Source organism: Antedon bifida, chromosome 8 (genome assembly GCF_963402885.1).
Source record: "Antedon bifida chromosome 8, ecAntBifi1.1, whole genome shotgun sequence".
NCBI lineage: Eukaryota > Metazoa > Echinodermata > Crinoidea > Comatulida > Antedonidae > Antedon > Antedon bifida.
In genome coordinates, this window is record NC_136233.1 from 7,195,467 (window position 1) to 7,206,338 (window position 10,872).

Sequence of the window (10,872 nt, forward strand, 5' to 3'; positions counted from 1 at the left end):
CTAAAGACTGCCCATTTAAATTCAGCATTGTTTATTCCAACTCATCCACGCTAGAAGGTATCAACTCAACAGAGTTTTCTGTCATTGAGGGTGTTTTCCACATATCAATCGCAGATCAACACTAAAAGTTGTTGAGAAATTTGATGTTCAGTTTAATCTAATTGAAGATTTTACAATGGATATTGCAGAACATCTGGATTCCATAGGTTGGTGATTTTTTAATTAATTATAAGTCATTTTCAAATTGTCAATGCAGTTTTTCTCTCTAATTAACCATCCATCTTCTATTTAATACTGCATTATAATTCTAAAATCACCATCAATTGTAGACTAGTGTATCCAATCTAAGAGCAACTTCTTTTTGAAGACTACAGTCCATTTCAAATTTTCAATGCAGGTCTCCCTCTATTTAACCCACTACCTTCTATTAATACTTCCCCCTACCCCAATTTTAAAAGCATCTTCAATTGTAGACTATCGTATCCACTCTAAGAGCAACAAACGTTACTGTTACCATGAATAGGTATAATAAGTTCAATTTATCCACGGAGGCCCAGATCAATACAGGGTTGCTCTTCCCAGCTTCTCGAACTTCACTAAATTCTTATTGGATGCTACACACACAGATCCTCTCAATTTAAGATGCAGGCGAGCATGTTCATACATGCATACATACTGTACATTAATTAAACAAATATCCAGTCAAATGTGTGTACAACAGGGTCATTGTTTAGAAATTGAGCAACGCATTGCTTTTTCAACCTTTGACATCCATTGACAGTTTTCATTTGAGCACCCACAGCGCCTTAAACTTCTCACTAAAGCTTTTCTGGTAGCTACTTAAAATCTATCCGTTTTAAAAGCAGGTATTTTGAGTCTCTAAGATGAGGAGTGCCATAATCTGTCTTCATATACAAAATGAAGTTTGTAATTGTTAAATATACAGTATATGTTGACATAGTGTGGACACCTTCTTCATCTAGACTCCGATATCCAAGCTCAAAGAGCTCTATGCGAGGAAACAAACAATGAGAAAAGTTAAGAGACTAAGGGGACGACCCAAAATCACATCAAAATTATAGAAAATGAAAAAACAAAAATAAACAAGTCTATGCACACTTTGGACAATAATCGCTCTGATTGGGGAAGTCTTGTTAAGTGCGCTATGTCGCAAGATGTTCAGCGTTCGTGATAGTGATATGTTTGCGGTACAGAACGATCACAGCATGTTGATTGAAATGTGGAGAAAAACGCAACCGTTCTTTTCATATTGATTTCATCATGCAACAATATGTCAAATAATTTGACCATACACCTACCGTGTATACGTTTATGTAGTGTATGTAAGTTTTTTTTTAATATTGTGAGTTATATTAAATATTTGTGTTTCTTTGTAGAGCACAATTTTCTAAAATAGAGAAAATGGCACTGCCTGAGAAGGTACCTTAAGTTAAAATGTCAGACTATGCGAATGAATCTAAGGAAGAAGAGTGCTAGCAGTGGATCTAATCAACTATTGTAAGTATTAAGCCTAAGAAATAAATATTTAGAATATTTATTCTTTGTGTTGAAGTATACAGTGCCAGTAACTACTGTTTATGTGTACACTAAACTGTTTGCAGTCCAAACTTCTAGCATTCTCTTTATTTGCCTTCTTTCCTTCTTTGGAAACTTAAGATTATATAATCGTTGGGAAAACTAACATTATCAGCTCTATCACTCATTATTTCTGGTCATTAATGGTGATGATTTTTATATTTTTAATTAATAAACAATTTATTGAATCATGGCGATGATTGTTATTAGATTGAGAGAAAATAATTATAAATAGACCACCATGGTTCCTTAGGCAGGATGCTTTACTCTCATTGCCTTATTCTTCGGATGAGATGTAAAGCCGTTGGTCCTGTGTACTTAACAGTGCACATTAAAGAACGTGGATTGTCTCCCGGTGTGCTGATCTGGTAGGCGCTGCACTGCTGGCTGTCGAGGGTCCGTGGAGGGCCTAATCCGAATTTCCTCAGTTTCCAGTAAAGCTTGAGGACCAGAATAATACATTATAATAACACAGGTTGTGTTAAAATACTTCTATAAAGGAACATTCTTACATTGGAAAGTGTTAGTTCTGTAATTGTAACTTTTTTTTCCCTGAGGTTTTTGTCTGGCACTTATTCATTCGATAGTGACACTTATTTATTTGTTTCAGATTTTTATGAGCCACATTATTCAGTTGCTTTCTTGGATATTGGAGAAGTTACTGTAGAAAGTCCATCGTTTGTACGTGAATATACATTTCATAATGGCTTCAGTCCTGCTATCGGGATGCAATTCAGGATAATGTAATTCACCACACAGTTGGAGCAGGTAAGCAATACCAAAATACTTCTCTTTTCCTTATATAGTAACTTACATTTTAGATTTTAGACAACAACATCGGGGTGATGCCATTTGTCATTGGGCCATCTTCTCTTAGTCATGAAGCTGTTGATAAGTATGTGTGAGAATGTAGTCATCGTTTATAATTGGTACAAGCCTGTTCTTTGATTGCGATGAGTTACAGGTAGGTTCAGTAAGAATATAAACATTTGTAGCATGTTACAAACCGAATACTGTAATTAAGCAATTATGATGAATTAGATTAGATAATGTATAAATGTAAAAATCATAATGAATGGAACAATGTTAATGACGATGAAATAAAAGTGGGAAACCCAAAAAAGACACAAAAAAAAGATATAAACATTTTCAATAAATATGAACATTTTTATTATTCATTTTAAAAGATTTTATTTCTGTTTTTCAAATGTTATTATTTTGTCAGTTTGAGGAACTATATTTTGCATTCTGTCAAATAAAATCAATGTATAGATATTATATATGCATACTTGACTTTCATAAGGAAATTTGTCAAAGGACTTTCTTACTCTTCTACTTAACGTGTACTGATAATGCCATTCCATTGTGTAATCAGTCACGTAATTTATAAATTCTGATTAAAATATTACATTTTCCCATTAACATTTTCATGTAAATATTTCAGAATCAACCGGAGAATGCAGGTCAAAGTGCAAAACAGTGTGCACCTTGTGGTCCAGACAATGGAAATGCTGGATACGTGAGGGCAAATTTCATGTCTGGTGATAATGGTGCTCCATTTTTTCCATTTCATGGTATACATAATTACCCAGCTATTGCTGGAAGCACAAGATTGCAAGGTATGTAAAAGCATGACATAATCTGGTCCTTACTTGTACAAACCTAGTCCTTACTTATGACAAACCAGTTGAGTTCTATTGCAGGAAACGCATACTCATACTGTTTACACATGAAGCTGAATGCTTATTTGGATAACATAAAATTGCCATTGTATCCAAGTTATCACCACTGTAATGTTGAGGTTGTCCCTTAGTACTGTTTTATCATAAAATATGTCTTTAATATCGGAATACATTTTTGGTGAAACTTACCAAATGAATATATTTCAACATACTTATTCATTTACAAATAAAGGTATTTTGCTCTTTCTTATCAATAGATGTCACATTCGCTCATTTTGATACTGCGTGTAAGAAAGATCATTACGCTACTATGACCAATCCATCAAATGATGATGGTATCCACCCAATGTCCGCTGTAGGTACTGTACAAAGAAGGTAACAGTCAGAGACAAGAACAGGGTTTACATACATATACCTAATTTAGGGTAAGTACTAATAGTATTTATCCTATATATCTACGGACCACTTGCATTTATCCAAGTTACGTAAATGTAAATCATTGTGTATCCTTACTTGCTAGTTGCATTATTTTCATCAACCTAGTACACTTACCTACAATACTTTTTGTAATGTACCGATTTACAATACAAATAAGTGAGAGAGAGACAAGTTCTGTTATAGTTGAAAGCTAGCACTGAAGTGTTTATTGTTTATTCTTTATTCTACATCTACTATATATAATAACAATATCGGTAATGGGTAATTAATCTGTCAAGGTTTAGTGGTCTCAGCAGAGGGGTCTACTTTAGCCATTAGTGACCATTAAGTAGCCAGGGTTATATAGAAGTGGGTTAACATAATATATATGGTAACAGGTGAAGGAAGTATAAATAATTGGTAGCAAGTAATATTAATCAAGTTCAATACATTACATTCCCTCCCTTCTATTATAAACAATTCTAAGCTATTTATTTATAATTGAATCAAAGCAGCACTGTACTAAGTTATGGTTTAATAACACTTTAAATGTATATGGTATAATGCACTGTATAAAGTAAAATATAAGATCAACATTTTAAATTGTCCAGTAATAATGTCCATAAAAGTTTCTATATTTCAGTTATTAAAAATGTCCATATCTTTTCGGGCGGTTTTCTATCGCGAGTAAGGTATACTCTTCGCTGAGCAGTAATAGACTGTGCTTCGACAGTCGATTGTGATGTTTCCACTGTTCAGATTTGGATTAATGAGCATTGGAGGTAATTGTGGAGGATCATCTTTGTTTGTAAGCTGTTTATCCTGAGTTTGAACAGGCCTATAACGCTTCCTGATATGGTCGGCATGACGACGACAAACTCGTCCATCTTCTAGTTTTATCTTGAATGAGATGCGACCGGATTTTAATATTATTGTTCCGGGTAACCATTTCAGATTTTGTCCTCTAAAGTTCTTTATATACACCTACTCTCCTTCTACAAAAGTGCGTTCTTTGCATGACGATCATGGGCTAATTTCTGTTTTTCAAGTTGAGTGATAACACGATCTGCTTGATAAGGGTGTAAAAGATCAAAATGCGTTTTCAATTTTCGGCCATTCAGTAATTCTGCTGGTGTTTTGCCAGTTGTGCTATGAGGTGTATTTCTATATTTAAATAGGAATCTTGAATTGTTTTTTTTTAAAACTTTATTTGGTAATCAAGGTTAAAAAACAATAAAATATAATACATAGAAAATAGAAAAACAATTGCACGGAAAAAACAGGCCTTGATTACAAGGAATGCCAAGAAAAGTTAAAAACTTATTTCCACTTGGGTCCTAAAAACAAGAAACTGATAACAAGAACATACAAATTACAACATAAGAATCTTGCGACTTTTGTTTCGATATATCCATCTTTCATACGTTTCATTGTTTCTTTAAATGTGCGTACAGCACGTTCCGCAAGACCATTCGATGATGGGTGATATGGGGCTGTTAAAGAATGTCTTATTCCATTTCGCTTTACGAATGTATGAAATTCATCACTGGTGAAACATGTTCCATTGTCGGATACTATTTTATCTGGCAATTCATGCGATGCAAATATAAGCCTGAGCTTATCCACTGTGGTATTTGTCGTTGAGGAATTTACCGGAATTACCTCAAGCCATTTTGAGTATGCATCGTATTAAAAACATTTTTCCAATAAATGGTCCAGCATAGTCGATATGTAATCGTGACCATGGTCTATTTGGCCAATTCCATGGGTGCAATGGTGCTTAAGGTGGTAAAGTTTGATTGGATTGGCATGTATCGCACTGCTTTGATATGTCTTTGTCCATATTAGGCCACCATAACGAATCCCGAGCAAAACTTTTCATTCTGACAATTCCAGTATGACCATCATGTAGTGCTTGTAGCAACTGTTTTCTACCAGGCTGTGGAACAACAATTCTATTTCCCCACAAAATACATCCATCTTGTGTAGAGAGTTCTGTTTGTCAGATCCATCCAATATGGTTGCAAGTTTTCAATTTTTGGATTAGTATTGGGCCAACCCTTTTCAATGTAGTAAAGAACTCGAGAAAGTGTTGGATCTTTAACCGTCCAACCTTTAATATCTGCTGTGGAAACTGGAGATTGGTTCATTGGCTCCATCAATAGAACAGTTTCGGCAGGTTGTGGAATTGATTCTGGTTTTCCTGGCAATGGTAATCTGCTTAAGGCATCCGCATTGGCATGGGACTTTGTCAGTTTGAATCTTAATGTATATTTGTATGTACCTAATTTCAGTGCCCAACGTTGGATTCTAGCTGATGCTTGGCTAGGCACAAGTCTGTCCTCATTAATAAGACCCAGCAATGGCTTATGGTCTGTTACCAATGTGAAATGTCTACCATAAATGTAAGACTGAAATCGCGTTACTCCGAAAACGCATGCCAAACCTTCTTTCTCAATTTGCGAATACTTTTTTTCCGCTTCTGCAAGTGTTCTAGATGCAAATGCGATTGGTCTTTCTGTACCGTCACTTTGTCGATGTGCTAACACAGCCCCAATTCCATATTGAGATGCATCACACGATAATATTATTTCCTTTTTTGGATCATAATGTGCAAGTACTCTGCAGGAAAGTAGCAATTCCTTTGATTTATCAAAAGTAGATTGTTCTAAATTTGTCCAGTTCCAAGCTTTATCCTTACGAAGTAAGGCATATAACAGAGCAATTGAGTGTGTTGGATAAGTTTGGTAAAAACTTCATAATAAGATAATAATCCCAAATAAGCTCTCAGTTCTGTCAAGTTTTGAGACGCTGGAGCATCTTTAATTGCTCTCACTTTGGCGTTTGTGGGATGCAATCCCTCTTTGTCGATCAGGTGTCCCAAATAACCAACAGATTTAACCATAAAAACACACTTACTCTTTTTTAGACGAAGTCCAGCATCTGCCAGTCGCTTTAGGACGGTTTCAAGAGTTTCGAAATGCTCAAAGTCATTCTTTCCTGTAATTAATATATCGTCCAGGTATACTGTAACACCTTTAATTCCTTGTAATAGTCCTTCCATGACACGCTGGAAAATCGCTGGTGCTGAAGAGACTCCAAACGGCAACCGTGTATATTGTAAAGTCCCATTTGAGTGTTGATTACAACATATTTTCGAGAATCTTTATCCAAGAGTAATTGTTGGTACGCTTGTGACATATGTCCAATTTAGTAAATTTTTCTTCGGGGCAAAGGATACTGATCAACTTTGGCTGCTTTATTTACAGTAATTTTGTAGTCACCACAGATCCTAATGGTAGATTTATCTGCCTTAAGTACCGGAACTATTGGTGCAGCCCAGTCTGAAAACTGTATAGGTTCAATAATGCCTTCTCGTTGTAAGCGATCAAGTTCGTCATCTACTTTCTGTCGCAAAGCATACGGAACATTTCTGGCTTTGCAAAATTTTGGCATTGTCTCTTTATCAACATACATTTTTGCTTCAGTACCCTTAAGGGTACCTAGTTCATCTTTAAATATTTCTTGGTATTTACCAAGCAGTGAACTTAAATCTAATTGGTTTATTACCTTGATTTGTTGCCAGTCCAACTTTATAAACTGAAGCCAGTCTCGACCAATTAGGGTAGGTCCATCTGTTCGCACAATCGTTAACGGTAATATTGTAGTAGTACTCTGGTATGTAACTTCAGCATTAATTTTACCCAAAACATCCATTATTTGTCCAGTGTACGTACGTAGCTTAACTGACGATGGTTCAAGTTTTCTTTCAGGCCATAATTGCCTAAATTTCGTCTGCGACATTATTGATACCGAGGCTCCTGTGTCAATTTCCATTTCAGTATCCAAACCATCTAACAGTATCTTAACTTTCATAGGTGGAGGACTAGACGTGGTCTTTATTCCAAATAATTCTTCATACATTTCTGTAGCTATGTTGCTTGGTTCATCGCTTGGCTCATCTGCCACAACATTTTTAACTGTTTGGGGCTTCCCCTTCTTTTTGCTAAGAGAAACAGATTGAATGTGTCCTACCTTGTTACAATAATGGCAAGTTGTTTGCTTAAAATAACATTTGTCTGGCAAATGGTTATTCTTTCCACAGCGAAAACATGGTTTCGACTTCTTATTTGTATTTGATGTAAATTTTGACTTCTTTTTGTAAGCAATTTTGTTTACATTTTCAACTGCATCTGCAGAGGTTGGCTGCGCCAGATCTCTTACATTTCTTGTTGCAGTTTCGATGCTAGTTGCAATTTCAACAGCTTTTTACAGTGTCAGTGCTTTTTCTGCCAAAAGACCAAATTCCGTGATTACGGACGCCAAAAACTAGACGATCTCGTAACATTGTATTGAGCGAGGCTCCAAAGTTACAGAATTCTGCCATCGATAGAAGCGACGCCATAAATTCAGGCACTGTTTCATTATCACGTCGAAAGCGTGAGTTGAATTTGTATCGCTGTACAATTTCACTAGGCACTGGACTGTGATGCCCATTCATAGCTGTTACCAGCTCATCGAATGTTTTATCCTTGGGTTTTTCTGGTGTAACCAAATTTCGTAAAAGCTTATAAGATGATGGGCCAATAACTGTTAACAGTGTTGCTTGTTTCTTCTCCTCTGTAGTAATTTCTTTTGCTTTGAAATACAAGTTACTTACTTACTTATTTGTTTTCATAGCTATCCCCAATATTGGGGACATTTCGCCATCATTGACATTATGTTGACATAGCACAACTTTTCTTAATTTTATGAGAGACGTTAATTTTGATGAGAAGGTCATGGAACACTAATTAATTTTAAAAACAACTAAAAACCTGGGACCTGTAACCCTGACGGGTACTCTCCCTCCGGGTCAAAGGGATCCCGAAACTCATCGGTGGGCAGGGGCGCTCATCTCCCTGTTCAGGACTATTCCTGATGATTACCCAACCTATTTACATTTAAAATTAAAATTAAACATCAAGACATAACTTAATCAACTTAATGACTACTGGACATAGTAGTTATTGTCTTCTATAAAAGATGCTGGAAGCACTTCCTTATATAGTCTTCTCGGTCTAGTTGACTAGCGTTTATAGTTCTCTGAAGTATACTTGGGCTCGGTCTTCCTATCAATTTACTTTTTTGGTCATAAAATGTAAGAACTTCGCAGGGATCATAGTTCTGTCTCCGAATACAGTGTGAAATCCAGTTAGATTGCTGTTGTTGGTAGAATATCGTGTTGGTTATTGCGTAGAGCCTCTGGTTATTGACAACGTACCGCCAATCAGTTTCCTGTTGTTCTTCTTCTTCCTCAGACTCTAGTCTAAAGTCTAAACGCTCAACAAACTGTGACCAATCTTCCCTTCCTTCAATAAATTCTTCAATTTTGCCAATAAGGGCCATTCTCGTCGCCACTGTAGTGTAATGTACCGATTTACAATACAAATAAGTGAGAGAGAGACAAGTTCTGTTATAGTTGAAAGCTAGCACTGAAGTGTTTATTCTTTATTCTACATTTACTATATATTATAATAACAATATCGGTAATGGGTAATTAATCTGTCAAGGTGGAATGTTTAGTGGTCTAAGCAGAGGGTCTACTTTAGCCATTAGTGACCATAAAGTAGCCAGGGTTATATATGGTAACAGGTGAAGGAAGTTTAAATAATTGGTAGCAAGTAATATTAATCAAGTTCAATACATTACACTTTTCATTTAATCTTAACAGTAAAGTTAATCCTTCTGATTGCGTGGAGATGGATTGTGATGCATTTAAGAAAGCAATGATCAGAAATGAAGATGGTGGAATTCTAGGAGGATCACGGCCTGGTTATGTTATTCCTGATTCTCCATATGAGTGGGATAGAGATCCGAGACGTGGACTTAAAATTCCTTATGATGAAAAATGTCCACATAAAGGTTGGTTGTCTGTTTTATGTTGAATTTTAGCTTTTGTAAACTGTGATTCTTCCCTAAATCTTTCCTCCTATTAAAGTTGCACTCTTGAAACAAGACCAGTCCATTCACCGAGACTGGGCACGCAATTTTATTGTGGCATCCCTTTTTTGAGGAGTAGGAGAATCACTGTGTTGTAGCTGTGATCTTTTATATAATCTGCTCTTTTCATTAAGGTATCATTGGTACAGAAGACTGCATATGGCATGAATCTTGGCAGGCTTTTGAATGCTATGACTATGATTACGCTATGTTGATTATTGAAAGTCTTGATCCTGACACAGAATTACGACGTCTTCACCAATCGTCATTGGGTCTAACGGTTATGTTGATTTGATCAATGGACCACAAGATCACGGCTGGTGTCATGGGTACACATGTCAAGAGCGCATCAGCACATTTATGTCTATCGTTGCAATTGGAGAGACTTATGAGATGTATATGAGAGTTCAACGAATCCTCAAACGTTATGACTTCATTTCCTGAACACAGCTCCAGATCAGAAAATAGTTGTCGGCATCTGGTATGCCAATCCTCAACGCTTAGATGTGTACCATCAAGGTCACTATGTCATGTCAAATAACGGGCAGCTGGATGGAGATATGTTCATATACAATACAATACAAATCTTTCTTTATTCTGGAATAGCTCTTTCAATACACAAGTACTGGTCTCCCAAGAGGTCCATGCTGGAACATTTAGAGTTTTTGTTGATTGACTTCTTGTATTTTTTGTGTGAAAAGTGTCCATAAATTTGAATAGATTTGTTAAATAAGATGGTGCTAAACCCTGTAGGCATTTAAATAGCATAATTGATAAATCATTTTCCCATCTGTCATGGACACTCTTCCATTTTAGTGAGGACATCAATTCTGTTATAGGGGTGTACATATCAGCATAAAGAATGATTCTAGCTACTCTATTTTGAAGTACTTGAAGACGATTAACAAGTTCTAAGTTACAATTTGACCAAACATTACTACAGTAATCAAAACAAGGTAATACTATTGCATTAGCAAGTAGTCTTAAAGCAAAATTTGGAATATAATATCTTAATCTACGAATAATACCGATACGTTGTGATACTCTAGAAGCTACTTGTGAATCAAATGTAAGTCCAAGATATTTAAAATTGTCAACTCTTTCGACATCATTGCCATTAATAGAAAGAGAAATATGGGTTCCAGAAGATCCAAACGATCAGTTCATGCCAACTCCTGACTCCAGCATTTATGGC

The 10,872-nt window shown here is 35.8% G+C and overlaps 1 protein-coding gene across 1 annotated transcript; it reads right to left on the reverse strand.

Annotated features, from left to right (window-relative positions):
* Window positions 1-5,650: 5,650 nt before the first annotated feature.
* Window positions 5,651-9,083, reverse strand: LOC144850516 (uncharacterized). The gene is made up of 5 exons (XM_078707799.1): window positions 8,819-9,083; window positions 7,997-8,333; window positions 7,266-7,701; window positions 6,963-7,103; window positions 5,651-6,391 (listed from the first exon to the last, which is right to left on the reverse strand). The coding sequence occupies exons 1-5, from the start codon at window positions 9,081-9,083 to the stop codon at window positions 5,651-5,653; spliced, it is 1,920 nt and encodes a 639-aa protein (XP_078563925.1).
* Window positions 9,084-10,872: the final 1,789 nt, after the last annotated feature.